This window comes from Hydra vulgaris, chromosome 04 (genome assembly GCF_038396675.1).
Source record: "Hydra vulgaris chromosome 04, alternate assembly HydraT2T_AEP".
NCBI classification, from domain to species: Eukaryota; Metazoa; Cnidaria; class Hydrozoa; order Anthoathecata; family Hydridae; genus Hydra; species Hydra vulgaris.
The window spans coordinates 27,520,656-27,537,823 of NC_088923.1; the positions used below are offsets into that span (position 1 = coordinate 27,520,656).

The 17,168-nt window shown below is 25.2% G+C and overlaps 1 protein-coding gene across 2 annotated transcripts in view; it reads right to left on the minus strand.

The window, feature by feature from the left end:
- Positions 1-3,565: 3,565 nt before the first annotated feature.
- Positions 3,566-17,168, minus strand: part of LOC100215940 (uncharacterized) — a 34,334-nt gene continuing 20,731 nt past the window's right edge. Inside the window, exons 10-18 of one of the 2 annotated variants that reach the window (XM_065795947.1) lie at positions 9,813-9,968; positions 9,375-9,494; positions 9,111-9,190; positions 7,258-7,324; positions 6,249-6,373; positions 5,422-5,493; positions 5,054-5,249; positions 3,966-4,032; positions 3,566-3,930 (exon numbers count right to left, since the gene is read on the minus strand). In XM_065795947.1, coding sequence (XP_065652019.1) covers positions 3,921-3,930; positions 3,966-4,032; positions 5,054-5,249; positions 5,422-5,493; positions 6,249-6,373; positions 7,258-7,324; positions 9,111-9,190; positions 9,375-9,494; positions 9,813-9,968 — 893 coding nt within the window. In that variant the 3' untranslated portion in view covers positions 3,566-3,920. Of the gene's footprint in view, positions 4,033-5,053; positions 5,250-5,421; positions 5,494-6,248; positions 6,374-7,257; positions 7,325-9,110; positions 9,191-9,374; positions 9,495-9,812; positions 9,969-17,168 lie in introns of both variants that reach the window. The other variant, XM_065795946.1, reaches the window with a different exon arrangement.

Sequence of the window (17,168 nt, forward strand, 5' to 3'; positions counted from 1 at the left end):
TTTAGAAATTGAATGTACTGTATTTGGACCAAGCCATTTAAATGAAAATTTTCCTCATTTTCTATCTATTCTTTTTTGATTTTTTAAAAGAACTTTATCATCAATTCCAATCAAATGAGGTGCTTGATGGCGCTTATTATAATCTTTCTGCTGTTTATTTTGAGATGTTTGAATGTTTTTGAATGCGGTATGGTAAACTTTTTCTCGTAAAAAAATAAAAGAAGTAAGAACTGCATCAAAAGTTTCTCTGTCAAAACTTTCAATGTCATGCTTTTAAATATCAACCATTCTGTATTGAACATCTGCAGGTAAAGTAGGTTCTCGTTTATATAATAGAACAAATGGTGAATATTTTGTTGAAGTGTGCTTGCTAACACGATGTGCAAATAATATTCCTTCAATAATGTAGGGCCATTCCACTGCCATTCATTCCACAGCTTTTTCAAATTTAACTAATGCTTCTTTTATAGTTCTATTCTAACGCTCACATAAGCCATTAGATTGGGGATGGTAAGCAGAAGCTACCTTTTGCTCAGTTCCTGTCATTGCATGCAATTTTTCGCTGACTTCATTTACAAACTCTCTTCCTTGATCATTAATTTGTATTTTAATGCACCCGTGTCGACAGGTTACTTTATATAAAAGGAGTACAATTGAATAAGCAGTTTTTACAATTGAATAAGCAGGTTTAACTTCTGACCATTTTGTAAAATACAGACAACTAAATGTTTAAAACCATCAACCTCTGGCAATTTACAAACATCAATTCCAACTTGTTCCATTGTTTTACTTACAATTGGAATGGAATGCATAGATTTTTCAATAGTATCAACTGAACCAAACGTTACAAAAATATTAAACTGTATTTTAAGCTTGAATTCAAAGCGAGAAGACTTGTTTGAGTTCACGCGACAAAAGAATGATCGTGATTTATAATGTGCTTATTATACAACAGCAGATAAACATACTTACAAGTAAACATTCAAATTTAGATTTTTCGTCTTCTACATCGACAAATTCCTTTATTCTATTTTCATTCAATCCTATGATAAAATATTCAAATCAATTCAGGATGTTCTTTAAGTACGAAAACAATTTTGAGCGAAAGGTAAGAGGAGGTTAAAAAATGGTGTTTTAACCAGTCAGCAAATAATTTAAAAATTTCAGAAAGAAACCAAAACCAATAAAAATAGCGAAAAAGGTAAAAAATCAAAGAACTATTCGTGCAGAGCAAAAAAAAGTTTTAACCGATAAAAAAATTTAAACATCAAAAGGAACATTCTGAACATTCCTTTGATAAACAAAACAACAAAGCAGCGTGATTGCCCTCCAGAGAACACTCGAAACTAAGCTCTCTTTAGCTTATCTAATTTAAAATAATCAATTTAAAAAATACAGTTTCTTCAAAACATCATTCAAAACTGTATTTTTGTTCGGATTTTTCATTCTTCAATCGAATTTATAGCTACTATTATTAAAAAAAAAATATTTAAATACGAGAAAAAAAAGCGTTTTTGTGCCATGAAATGTAATGGCTACTACTGGAAGTCTCAAAAGTTAACACAATGTTTAACTTTCGAGACGAAGTCTACTTCTCTATGTTTGTAAACGTATATTTGAAGAATTATCGTGCTTAAAAGACTCGACTAAGATTAACGTGACGTGTACTAACTTCATTATTTTTAAACCAATTTGAAAACGAATTCAAAATAATATTTTAATTTGTTTACGAAAAAAAATTTCTTTTTATTTTAATTTTACATTTTTATTATTAAATTAACTCGCATTTTTTAATTAAGTTATTTTGTGGAATTTCAACACTAAAGTTGGTAAAAAATAATATAAAATAATAGATTAGACTCTTGGTTTTATTGCCTGTAAAAATTTGAAAGCATTTCATTGAGTAATTAAAATGTTATGAAAATGCTATTCGTAACATAACACCCTATAAATAAAATTTCGGACAAATTTTGATTGCATTTATTATGTAAATTATTTAATGCACGCAAAAAACCTTTATACTTATTTGAAAGAGGATTTTGTAATCTATTTAAACTTAATTTAATTAAGTTAAAAATATTATTTAAATATTGAAAATAAAATGGTCGAAGTAAAGGGCCTCGAAAAAATTATGGAAATTTTTTTCCAAAAAAATCGAGAAAAAGGTAAAGCGTTTGTTGCTAAGCAGTTTATGGAATGTTTACCCAGATCAACTGCTTACGATAAAATCGTAAAACTGGAGAATGGATCTCTAAAAAGAAAAGTTGGAAGTGGTCGAATCGCTAAGGTAGCTACTAAAGAAAATATTCCAAAAATTGCTGCATTTTTTGAAAATAAGTCAGGGTGCTCCCAAAAAAAATTGTTCAAGTGTAGTCAAACTCGAATTTCCCAAGTATTAAAAACAATGACTAACATTTGAACTTTCAAAAAAACAAATCGTCCAGATTGTAGCCATCAGCAGAAGAAAGCTATGCGTCCTAAATGTCGTAAATTGTGCGAAAATTGTAAATACTTGGATTTTGTTATGGATGATGAAAGCTATTTTACCTTAAACAATAGCACATTAGCTGGTAACGATAGGTTTTATGCCGCTGATCCTTCTCAATGTTCTGACCAAGTAAGAAACAACTTGCGTAACAAGTACGAGGACAAGCTTTTAGTTTCTTGTTGCATCAGCCCCCGTGGAATAAACCCTCTTTATGTTCTTCACAGTAAGCAGGCAATCAACCAGTACACTTATAAAGAGATACTAAAAAAAACTTTACTTCCTCTAGTTTCAGAATATTATAAAAAATACAATGAGTTTATCTTCTGGCCTGATCTAGCTCGATCACATTACGCAAGTCGGTCATCGACTTTTTAAAATTGAAAAAAAATCAAAGTTGTTCCCAAAGATATTAACCCAGCTAACGTTCCAGAAGCAAGACCAATTGAAAACTTTTGGGGTGATTTAAAACGGCTAGTTACGAGAATTATTGGAGAGCTGAGAATTTGGAAGAGCTTGAAACAAGAATTAGATATTGTTATTCAAAGGTGAATAAAGAAATTTTCTTTAGTCAGATAAAACATCTTTCAAAAAAACTTTATAATATTGCTAAATATGATATTTGAAATAATTATTTTAATATATTTATAAACTGCGTATACTAACATATTAACAGTTGAAATATTAAATAAAACTTATTAGTTCCTAAAATATTAATTTTTAAATTTTGTCCAAAATTTTATTTATGAGGTGTTAAATAATGAAATTTACGCAATATGAGACAAACTTAAAAAAAAGCTATTTTAGAGACATTTATTTTAGAGTTAGTGTTGAAGGTAGCTACTTTGTTATCAAGCCAAAAATTTACAATGTTATAACGTGTGCTTATTTGAATGAAATGTGAAAAGGAAAAACTAAACTTCGCAAACGAAATTGAAATGTGACAAACAATATTCAAATGTCTCAAAATTGAATAATAGATTGTTATAAATATTATAGCCATTAGCAATAAATTTTTGGATTTTACTTCTGTACTCATAAGGCTTAATGAGTACAGTACTCCATAAGACATTTCACAGCTTAATAAAAATTTAAGTTTATTTCTGGCTACAAAATTTGAAAAACTTAAATAAACAAACAATACTCTTACATATACACATAGATACATATACATACATAACTGACAAACTAGAAACAAAAACTTTATAAACACTTTAATAAATATTCCAACACAAAAACAAATTCATTAAAATCAAAAGAAGTTTAATATTATATATAACAAATATACATACAAAACATTTCAAAACGTTTTAATGAAAATGTTTAATTTGAAATTATTTAAAATAAGTAAAAACAAATTTTCGTGATAACAAAATGTACACAAAATGTCTTATTTATTTAAACACCAATAAACTGTAAAATAAACACTAGGTTTTTATGAGCTGTCTTCTTCGTTTTCACTGTCTGTTTTTATGAGCTATCTTCTTCGTTTTCACTGTCTGTTTTTTGTGGATTTTCAGAATCCTCATTCTCGTTATCATTTGCATCTAAATATTTTTTACAAACAATTATTTTTTTTTTTAATTTTTACTAAAACTTCTCACCATTAAATACCTTGAAATAAATACCTTGCGAAGATATCTACATAAACAAAATGTCGCTTGAAACACAGATTAAATTAAAATTATATTAAAAAAAAAATTTAACAATAAATTAAAAAAAAATTATAACAATAAATAAAATAATAATAATTGATCAATTATTAGTTATTTCAATTATAACTTATTTCAATTTTTTTATCTTAGATATTTATTTTATATTTATAATTATTTAAATTTTTTCAATAAAAATTTGCCGAATGGTCACCATGGTCACAACTATTAGAATAATCGCAATTATAAGAACAGTATAAATTATATTTTTTTAAAAGACAAATGTAAAGCACATGAACATGTGTTTTAAAATGTAATATAAAAAATGTAAAACACCTCAACATGTATTTCTAAATATAATATAAAAAATGTAAACTACATAAACAACAATGTTCATCAATCTTCATTTTGATGAACAAAAATATAATACAAGTATTACTAAAAGAAAAAGAAAATAAACACAAAACTAAAAGGGACGGTAAGAGAAAACTTCTCATAATTATGCCTTAATTTCTAAAAGGGAGGGTAACAGAAGAAAATTTTCAGAATTTTTCAATTTTTCTAAAAGTACTAGTTTACTGTAACTAGTTTATTCTGTCAAATAAATATCCTGCTATCGTCACTTAAGCCCGCAATTTACGCCTGTTCCATACTGCAGTAAATAGTAATAACAATACTTCAGTATTAAAAAGTAAATCACACCCAAAACAATAATACTTCACTACAAAGAGGTAAACCACATCCAAAACAATAATTGATCAATTATTACATAGAGCTATTATTAACTTTCATTTTCAACTTTAGACTTTTAAATTTTCAACTATTAATTACATATTTGTTTTTAACTTTTCAGCTTTTTTTACTAGCTTATATTGTTTTCCCTTTTTTGGTTTTAATTACTAAACAAATAGAAAACCTGTTGGTGCTGAACCATTATCTGATTCTTCTGAATCTGATTTTAATTCCTCAGTTTCTTCATCTTTCAACCATTTTTGAAGTTCTGACTCATTCTTCCAAGGTCGCTTTTTTAATGCTTTTTTCTTATAACCACCTGTAGTTTTTTTTGTTGCTGGAAGACTTTCTCTGCGACCCTCACTTGTCCATGCAATTACCTTGAAAAATTTTTTAATTTTTTAAAGTTGATTGCGTTTTAAATTTATCACCAACAAAAACATTATCTGAACAGTAACTTTAATCAAATTATTTTTTTTACAATAATTAAGCTTGTAATTAAGCTTTGAGAAGTTTATAAGATTATTTACTGTAACAACATTTGATACTCACTGAAAATGTGTGGATTGTGTTTTCTTTTAATCTGTTTGCAATACACTTTCTTACTGTTCCAAAATAGATAGCCTTTTGTAAAAAGTGTAAACATAAATATTTAAAGACATGTAAACCATAAAAATTATAAAAATCTAATTAGTGTATGCAGACTATGTTTAAATTGGGTGCAGGCTAGGTTCAAATTGAGTTTAAGCTAGACTATGAATGATGATTGTGAGGATGATGGATGAATGAGGTGAATAGATCTTAATGAGGATGAATGAAAATGATAGATTTTAGATGAGTATGATAGTGGGTTGTTGTTGATGATGATGATGATGATGATGATGATGATGATGATGATGATGATGATGATGATGATGATGATGATGATGATGATGATGATGATGTTGATAATGATGTTAGTGGGTTGATGATATTGATGATGATGATGATGATGATGTTGATAATGATGTTAGTGGGTTGATGATATTGATGATGATGATATTGATGATGATGATGATGATGATGATGATGATGATGATGATGATGATGATGATGATGAGAAGGAGAAGGAGGAGGAAGAGGAAAAGGAAGAGAAGGAGGATAATGGGTTGCAAAATGTATAATAGTTTTAATTGAATTTAAATTAAAGATAAATAATGATGATGATAATGATACTAATAATGATGATGATGAGGAGGAGGATTATGGGTTGTAAAATGTTTAATAGCTTTAACTGAATTTAAATTAAGGATTTAATAAATAATTTAAATAAACTTGAAAAAAATTTTAAATAAAACACAAAGACAATTAAAAACAACAAGAGTAATAACAAAGATTACCTTTCCATTACATATGACTTCATAATTCTTTATTCTAAGATTTTTTGCTGCAGGTGGTTCCCATGTACAAACAATTTCATTTGGACCTATACATACCAACCTGGGTTTGGATGGTGCATGATAATCTATCAAAATTAAAATGTTATTAAAATTGTTTAACCTTTTTCTTTTCTTTTACCCCCTAATTAACAATATCACCACCTGTATGTCTCAATAATTATTTATTAGCCTCTATGTTACCACCTATTTTTTTCAATCATTATTTATTTGCCTCATTATAACCACCTGTATGCTTCAAACATTGTTTATTTGCCTCTGTCTAACCACCTGTCTGTTTCAATCATTATTTATTAGTCTCTATCTTGCAAAAAGTGCAACTACAAGGCTAACCTAAAATTTGAAACTTTTATTATATTTATTAATTCCTAAAAACCTTTTAAAAAAAACAATATTTTTTTCATTCAAATATTGATGAGAATGAATTTTTGTACTTAGATGTAACCAAGCAGCTATTATGTAGCTTTAATTATATATAAATAATAATATAGCTAATTATAATGTAGCAGGTTGTTTTATTGCTAAAAACCTTTTCAGTGAATCCTGATTACTTTTAATTGATTATTTATTTATATAATTACAATAATGCATAAAATCAATAGATATTTTTTGTAATTTTTTTTATAAGTTAAGAAATTCTAAATTTCTTTTATAAGTTACAGAAAAAATGATAAAAGTAGGTGCAATATTATGTAACAAAATTTATTTATTTATTATATATGATAACATTCATATGATATATGTTACATTTATGATAAATGATAACATTTATAAGATGTATGATTACTTTATATTATATATTTATATTATATATAATAATTATATATATATAATTACCTTAATGCTTGAGCTTTAAAGATATAAAAAATAACTTTTACAGCTCAGGATTAAGTTTTAAAAATGCAAAAAATTTTTAAATGATATAATGCTGAATATTTACAAAAATATTTACCATGACCAAGCGTTCTAACACTAACTGAAGCTACTTCTCCATCTCCTCGTTGTGTTACTGCACAAACCTATCAATAATTTTTTACAATAATAGAAACATATATGCGTAAACATAAATATGTGTATATATATACATATATATATATATATATATATATATATATATATTTATTAATTCACCTATCCAAGGCCAAAAAGGCCACTTCAGATGAGGAGGCTACTTAATTGTGGTTATAACCCTCTCTCAACTCTATAACTCCGAAACACGTACCTTGACAAACAAGGCCGCTGCGCAGAGAAACAAGTTGAGCGCGGTACTTCCAGGGACGTAGTGGGGATTGATCTCGGAACCTCTTGCTTATAAAGCGAGAGGTTCCTGGTGTGTGCCAGTAAAAATGAACAATGGTTGTTTGTTCCCATAAATCAGATTTTAAAAATAGTCTAGGGAGAGGCGGCGGCAATGTTTGACCGTTAAATTGAGCCCTGCACACACACATGCACACACACAAGTAAGTAAGCACACTTAGATAAGCAATCTGAAAACATAGTAAAGGGACCTGCCAGGGGCTTCAGTACATACATCAACTGATATAAGAAGAAGATGCAACACAGGTGCTACTACATCAACTGAAGTTGTTACAAGTATGTCATAATCAATGGTTGAACAGTGTCAACAAAGAGTCTAGCAACTAATAAAAGCCTAAGATAGATCTCAGACTTCAAATCTTTTTGATTAAAAATCAATTTGATACAGCTAATGTTTTATTGTTTTGATTTTGGCTGTTTAAAATATTTGGCTTTTATACCAGCATGTCATTGAAAAGCAAAAGACAAAAAAGTTTTATCTCTTCTGGATTTCAAATTTTATCAATTTAGGCAGCATTTATATCATCACCTCCTGAATCGACAGAGCTAGGGTAGATGGGTGAGCGGCCTACTCTAACTGTCAAGGTGTCATGCAGCAGCTATATCTTTTGCCCATAAGTGATATTTGTCAAGATAGTTTTGACCACTTTCCAGAATATGTAGGAAAAAATGATGTTGTGTATTATTTAATTTAGAATTTATTTAAAATAGTTGTTTTTTATTTTTATTATTTTATTTAGAATTAAAATAAAATGTTCGTTTTGTTGATGTGTTTTTAAATTAATTTGTTCAGAATTAAAATAAAACATTTGCTCCATCATTTTTAATTTAACTATTCTATTTAGAAATTGAACAATTACATTTATTTTGCCATTTTTTTAAAAATAGTTTTATCTAGATTTTAAAGAAAATGTTTGTCATTTTAATTATTTTATTTAGAACTTAAAATGGCATTTGTTTTATCGTTTTTAATTTATTTGAAGTGAAACTAAGATTTAAAATTCTGAAGTCGACAATTTTTTGCCAACCTCAGACAGTATTTAGATCAGCATTGCCAAATACTGACCCTAATTCTGAGTGCTGTAACTGTCACATAATTTTCTTATTTTAAATTTAGAATTTTTGATTGCATCAATTTAGAATTTGTCCCAATGATACCAACAGTATCATATAGTGATAGCCAATAGTCAACATCCTAATATTCTAAATAAAAAATCATATTTTCGATAGTAAACTGTTAACTGTTGATGGCAAGTGTTTAATTTAATATGAATTGTGTTTAATTTAATATGTACTGTGTTTAATTTGTGTTTCTAAAAAGAACAGTTATTATAATTAGAAGCTTGGGATAGAATAGGCTAATGTATAAATAAATAATTAATGTATAAATAAATAACTAATATAAAAACAAAAAATAGTAAACTACAGACAATTTCATAAAGTACTATGTTATAAAAATATTTAAAATATATATATATATAAACAAACTTCAAACGTGTACTCTTTGTCTGCTTCTAAATTGCTGGCAATATAGTATAAAGAAACAGGTTCATAATGAATTGAACTTCCTAAAAAAGTATAGTAAAAGGAATTTGTAACAAAAAAAAATTTTATAAGGAAATAAATTTGTAACTAATACAACTGCAACAATAAAAAAAAAAATTTTAATTAAAAAAAAAAAAATCTAACATCAAAAATAATAAAAAAATAAAACCAATATAATGCACATTAAAAACTTTAAAAAAATATTACCTGTTTCTTTAACACGATAGCCTTTAAGATTGCCAATAATCTTTAATGGTTTCTCCCAAACTATCTTGACCTGGCTAGCTGTAACTTGTATTGCTCTTAAATTTTGAGGAGGTGTAGAAACTAAAGATTACATAGGTACTTATTAGAATTATATACACCAAATTATACTCAGATAACAATCCAAAAACCTTTATAGCTTTATATATCATATTGTTATCTTTTCTTTAGATTTTTAAAGACTTTTGTAGTCATATAAATCATTGTTATATTTTCTTCAAATCTTTTAAGACAAATAAAACCCTTTCTTTTTCCATATATTTTATGTTTGTATGACTGATAATGACAAATAAATAAAAACACAAGTTTTAACAATGAAAATCAACACCAAAATTATACATAAATATGAAAACAAAAAATTCAAAAAAAAAAAATTAGTACCTGAACGAAATGTTTGAACAGTCACAGGATCACTTGTAAAGCTCTCTTCATTTTCATCTGTAATAGCTCTTAGTGTAAACTCATAAAAAGTTTTTTCCTTCAAACCAGTAACTGTGTATGAGGTGTCAGGACCCAGGTATACAATATTAGCTCCATCTATATGTGTGTGTGAATATATATATATATATATATATATATATATATATATATATATATATATATATATATATATATATATATATATATATTTATATATACATATATAAAAAAAAGTTAAGTAGCAAAAGTAACCAGTTTGTTAATTTTGGTTGTCTACTGACTTTTTGAGTTGCTGAAAAATATGCACTCTTTTTTTACAACAACAAAGTATTGACAAATTTAAAAAAATAATTTACAAATACTTTAAAACCCTCTGCTTTTTATGTATTCTAATTATTAAGATCTTATTCGCTACAGGAGCCTAAAAACTATTTTCATTTTGAAAGTATTTTAAAGTATCGCGTTGTAATTAAATTTAATTTTAAACCGTAATTAAATTTAAATTTAAAAATTATATAAACAAAAACTTATTAAACAAAAATAATTACTAGAATCTAAATTCTGTATTTGAAAAAGATTACATTTATTTATAATTTATTTCTTAAAAAATCTTATACTTAACATAATCTTTTGTTTGTTAATCACAATTTATTTATTTTAATGTAGTATTTAATGTAGTATTTTTAATAAAGATTATAAACAATTTATAGATAGATTTTATCAGTTACCAATAAGATATCTGAAACATAATTTATGTTTATAAAGATATTACCATAAAAGAACTTTACACGATATTGAATTAATAACAGAATAGTATATTTATGAAAGGAATTCCTTTAAACAAAAGCACTTTACCCTTTTTACAAGAAAAAAAGTTTTAAATTTCTTTTCGCTCATAATAATCTTAATAATAATATTTAATCTATGATGGAGGGACATTTACCTAATGATTTTGTTAACAGACGATTAGAAAAAAACTTCTTTATAAAAAATTGAGTAACTATTTTACACTCATTTGAACTAAATTTTACATTCCTTCAAACTAAATCTAAATTTTTAAAATTACATTTAATTTAAAGTCTTTTAAAATTAATTTTTTTTTAAATAAAATAACTTGTTTCTTTAAAAAATTATCCGTTGTGATTAAATGCTTATTTATTACTATCTAAAATTTTCTGAACAAACGTCACAAAAAGATTTTGCCTAACGCTTTCAACGTTTACATTTTACAAAAAAGTTTTCACTTAACTTAACGCTTATGACTTATGGGAAATGCAAGCTGCATAACGCTTCTTAACAAGGTCTGTCAAAGTACTTTAGTTTTAGTTAATTTAGTTTTATTACTTTATCTCTAAAATTTTTAAATAAAATTTGTAAAAAAATAAAAAATAGTATTTTTGTATTTATGCAAAAAAATTTTAGTTTTTATTTAGGAAGTATTTCATTAAATTTGTTTAAACGCTCATACGATTTTCCTAAATTTAATTTAATTTATAATAGAAAATGCAGAAAACAAACTTTGACACTGTGACTTTAAAAATATAGTTTTATTATATTTTAGTTACTTTTATATACAAGTTAAAATAAAATTTATTTTAATATATATATATATATATATATATATATATATATATATATATATATATATATATATATATATTAATATGTATATTATATATATAAGGAAGTGACCCAGGCCCTGGCTCCAGCCAAATATGTTGTTTTTGCGGCACTCCTTGTGTGTTCTACCTATTTCTCAGTTGATGTACGTACACTACTTGCATATTCTAACTATTTTCCAGTTAATGTATGTACACTCCTTGTATGTTCTACCTATTTGTCAGTTGATTTATAAAAAATGAAGGATTAAGGTTTTGCTTGTGACATAATATGTATTAAATATTTAACTATTATATTGATATATTGTTTATTTTATGTAGTAAAAATAAATCCTGGGGATTTTTTCTCAGTGGATTTTTTCTTGCTACCACTACTTTAATTCGCTAATTGACAAATATTATATATAAATATTATAAATATAAATACATATTATAAATATACTTAAACTCTAACTTTAAATTTTTTTGCTTCATTTATTTAGATAACTTTTCAATAAAAATCTGGTTTTATGTAACGCTAGTAATTTTTATAGTGTTTAAAAAATAATTCTTAGTATTAAGTATTTAGTTTAAATAGTATCTGTGCACAAGAGTTAATGACATTATAGTTATGTAATTAACATTAGCTGTTTTTAAAATGTTTTTAATGAGCAAAGATATAAAATGAGCAAATATTTTTCTTTAACGTCGTTGACCTCAAAGATTCAAGTTCTTATTTTATTATTATTGTTATTATTATTATGAATACATAACTAAGAACATTTTCTCTTCTAAATGTACAGTGGAGAAAATAGAATTAGCTTCACCTTTATTTTTTGTCCTAATTTAACAAAAATGGCAGTAAAACAATTATTAAGTCTACCTTTTTTCTTATTATCTTCTACTACAACTAAAAAGCTTATAAATTGGTATGTTTAATTAATTACAAATGGAAAAAAAATTAAAAGTATTCAATTTGTGGAGAAAATAGAATTAGCCTCATTTACATTACATACAAGAAAATACAGAAAATGTTTTGTTTTTACATTCATTTAATATTTATTATAGCTTCTTCAATTGTTAATGACTTCAAATAAACAACTTGACATACTAGTCAAAAGATTTTGGATAGTTTCTATAGATATTTCATTCCTAGCTTCTCTGATACGAGATTTCAGCTCAAAGGTGGATTCAAATTGCTTACCATTTTTATAAACCTTTCTAGAAAGTATTCCCCATAGATTTTCAATTGGGTTAAGACCTGGACTATATGCAGGCCATTCTATTACGTGGATATTTTTTCTCTAAACTAAGCTTTTGTAAGCTTTGAGTTATGGATAGCATCATTATCTTGTTGAAAAGTGAAATTTTCACCCATCAATTCCTCACCATGTTCAAGCAAACTTATTTCTAATAAGTCAATGTAGTCCTGTGAACTCATTTTTGTTGAAATCCATGCCAGTGGAAGTTTTCCAGAAAAGGAAAAAGTCCCCAAAACCATAACAGCTCCACCACCAAAGTTACGACTCATTCAAGTTTCTTTCTCTTTTCAAAGATCGTGCCAGTAATATTGATAGCCATCAGGATCATCTAGGTTGAACTTTTTTTTTATCACTAAAGAGAACTTGATGCCACTCTTCCTACATGTGTTCTTTTGCAAATTGTAATCTAACTTCTTTATGATGAGCAGTAAGTTTTGATTTTGGTTTATGCTTTTTCTAAACTTAGTTTGGATCTTCATGTAAGATTTGTCTCACACATTGAACAGATACAGGTAATTGTAAATCAGGACGAATTTGAGATGCAGTCATGTGCTGAGCAGCAGCACAACGTACAATAACTCGATTAGTATGATTATCAATTTTACGCTTTCCACCACTTTCTTTATAAGCTCCATAATTAATGCCAATCTTGAAGTAATTATTAACCACTATTGGAGATCTTTTAATTTTCTTTGCAATTTCCCAATTAGATAAGCCTGTATCTTTGTATGCTTTGATTACTACTAATTCTTCATTTGTTAAATGCTTACCACGCCCCATTTCAAATTAAGGTATCAAAAACCAAATGTTAAAAACTTTATGACACTGATTTCACAGTCTTTGTTTAACTTACAAATAATAACAAAAAACTTCACAAATGCGTATCACCAGATCAAAATATACAAGTTAACTGAAAATAATTATTGATGAGGCTTATTCTATTTGTTACTGCAAATATCAAGTATTATATATTTTATGGTTTTATCAAATGTACTGCAATTTAATTATGCTATATTATAATCTAAAAAGTTGTTTTTCTTAACAATAATTATGTGTGTAAAGAAGACAAAAGATGCACCGCACAAACTTGCTTACAGATTTACAAAATATTGTATCAGTACATGGCGAGGCTAACTCTATTTTCTCCACTGTATTTTTTTTTTTTTTTTTTTTTTCAATCTTTTTATTCTATTCGTAACTTTTTCTGTCGCTTGTGAAATCATTGAAATTAATAAATTATTTTTAAATAAGTTTAAAATTATTAATTGGAGATTTGCTATTTTTTCCCCCCATTAGTCAAAGAATCAGACGAAACATTTATTTGAAAATACATTTTTAGTAAAATCTTTATGTAACATAAATAATTATGGTAGCATTTCATAAAACAATTTCTTTTCAGATTTATTTATCAAATTTTTCAATTTATTCAGATTTTTAATATTTTATAAAAATTGTTTTGATATCAAAATTAGCGCATAAGAGTTATTTAAAACTATAAACATCAGCTGGTAATTTGAGTTACTTATTTGCATTTTCATTTTAAAAATGTATTGATATTATTTAAAATTATTGTTTTAGAAGGAATATGAATTCGTTATTTTTCAAGCATCAAGTTATTTTTGTATAAATAAAAGTTAGTCACAAAGTGCCATTACTAAGATAAAAATTTCAACAAAATTTTTTTTTAAATAAAAACTTTTGACCATTCAAAGAAAACATTCGACCATCAATTCAATTTGCTAGCCGGTCAAATTGACCACTCGCCTTCAACTTCTTATTTTCCGCGCTGTATATATAAAAGTTTGAAAGACAATTAAATTTGATATTAGCGCAATTTGCAAAGATAATAAGAAACTTTTATTTTTATTAACATTTTTCCATTAAAAATATATAAAAAAAAGATATATAACGCGTAAAAATAGAAATCATAAATGAAATATAATAAAAAAACTTTTATTTAATTTATTCAATTGAATTTTTGTTTGTTTGTTTATAAGATCAATTAATCAAACAAAAAAATTAAAGATGTCATGTACTCTTAGAAATAAAAAGCGCTCGAATAAATTATCAAGTCTGTAGATTTGGGGCGTATATTATGAAGACTTTTGGTCCACAACAAAACGAGCTTCGACTAAAATAAAAAAAATAGTTTTTCGTGGTATGCATTTATTTTTTTGTTTTAATCAAAAAAATTTAGCCCAAACATTTTTTTTATCATTCTTTTTAATATGAACACAACAAGTCTTGGAGGTTTAGGATCCCTTTAAATTTTATCTTTCATTAGCGGCACATTTAATTTTTAATTTAAGATATTTAAATATTTTGCTTATGTTTGTTTTATTATAATGATTGATTTTATAAAATAAATGAAAATATATTAATTATTACAAACTTTAAATTAAATAAAAAAACCTTCTATAGATATAACTCTATTATTAATTTTTCAAAATAGTATTTTGAGAGAGTTTAGATACCAACATTATATATTTGAAAACGCTATTAAGTATAAATTTATTTGATAATGTGGGTATCTAAACTCCTTCGATATATTAAATAAAAAATTAATAACAGATTTATATCTAAGAAGTTTTTTATTTAATTAATTATTACAAGTATTTATGCTTGAAGCAATATAGCTCTTGCAAGCTCTTGCAATGTCTTGTTCATTTGTTTATATAAGTTTAATTATGGGAAAAATAATAGTTTAGAAAAATAATATTTTATAATTAAATAAGTTTATATAACTAACCAATTGTGCAATTTCAAAAAAGCGAAACTTGATTAAAAAAGTTACTCAAATTCCTTGTAAACATGTTATAACACTGTATCAAAAATTTTAATAAAGCGTACATTTGTCATAAGGCAACTTTTTTGTCATAAGGCAAGTGAAAGCGCAACAGTATCTATTTTTTAATAAATGGTGCTTGGAAACTTAAATCTTTGCTTGGCACACAAATAAGCGCTGGTAAAGTAATTCAATTTTTTTTTTTATTTGCAACAAATAATTTTTTTTTTGTACGTAATATTTTTTAATTTTGTTTAACTTTTTTAAAGTAAAAAATCATTATTATTTGTAAAAAAATCATTATTATTGTAAAAATTTTAGGAAATAATCAAAAATAGAACTAATATATTAATATATATATATATATATATATATATATATATATATATATATATATATATGTATATATATATATATATATATATATATATATATATATATATATATATATATATATATATATATATATATATATATATATATATATATATATATATATTTTAGAAAATATTCAAAAATAGAATTAACATATATATATATATATATATATATATATATATATATATATATATATATATATATATATATATATATATATATATATATATATATATATATATATATATACATAGATTTAAAATTTAATTTTGAGTAAAAAAAATGTTTAGGAAGGAAAACCTAAAAAAGCGATAAAAATGACCTAATTTTTTTTAAGAACAATAATATTTAATATTGAACAATATTTAGTAACATTTTAAAATAAATTTGACAGTTAAATTAAACCCAAGCATTACCTTTAACTTTAATAAACTTTAATATATTTTTCAAGTCAAAGTTAAAATGTATATTTTTTAAATATAAATTAAACTGTATTTTTTTTATCAGAATAAAATTATATGTTTTTATTAAATTAGTTTTAAATTAAACTATATATTTTTAATCAAAATTTAATTATATTATTATGATCTTTGCTTCATTTTAGAAGCGATAAAATCAATCATTACAATACAATAAAAACAAGAAAAAAATTTTTTTAATTTTATTTGAGTTTTTTTCATTAGTATATTTATCTAATATATATCTAATTTTCATTAGTAATTATATCTAACATAATTGTCATTCAAACTTTAGTAACAAATATTTTTTACATAAACGTCATTTAAAAGTTAATGTGATTTTTTAAAATTAATTACTATTAAAATTAATTACTATAAAAATTATCTTACGTCAAAAATGGTTAAGCGATTAAATCGCGCAACCAGAATTACTTATTGCTTACGTAAAATCACTTAAGACGTACACCTAACGCTTTAATACAAGGCCGGAAACTTTGATTTTGTTGAATATATTTTTCGAATCAGAACTTAATGCGGTAGTAATATAGTGGTAGAGCACTCGCCTCATAAGCGAGAAGTTCCGAGTTTAGTCCCCACCACGTCCTTGGTAGTACCGCGCTCAACTTGTTTCTCCGCGCAGCAGCCTTGTTCGTCGAGGTTCGTGTTTCGAAATTATAGAGTAGAGAGAGGGTTGTAACCACAAAAGTAGCCTCCTCGACTGTAGTGACCTTCTCGGCATTGGGAGGTGAATAATTAAAAAAAAAAAAAATTATATTTTTAAATCAAAATTAAGTTCTATATTTTTTTTATCAGAATAAAATTGTGTTTTATTAAAT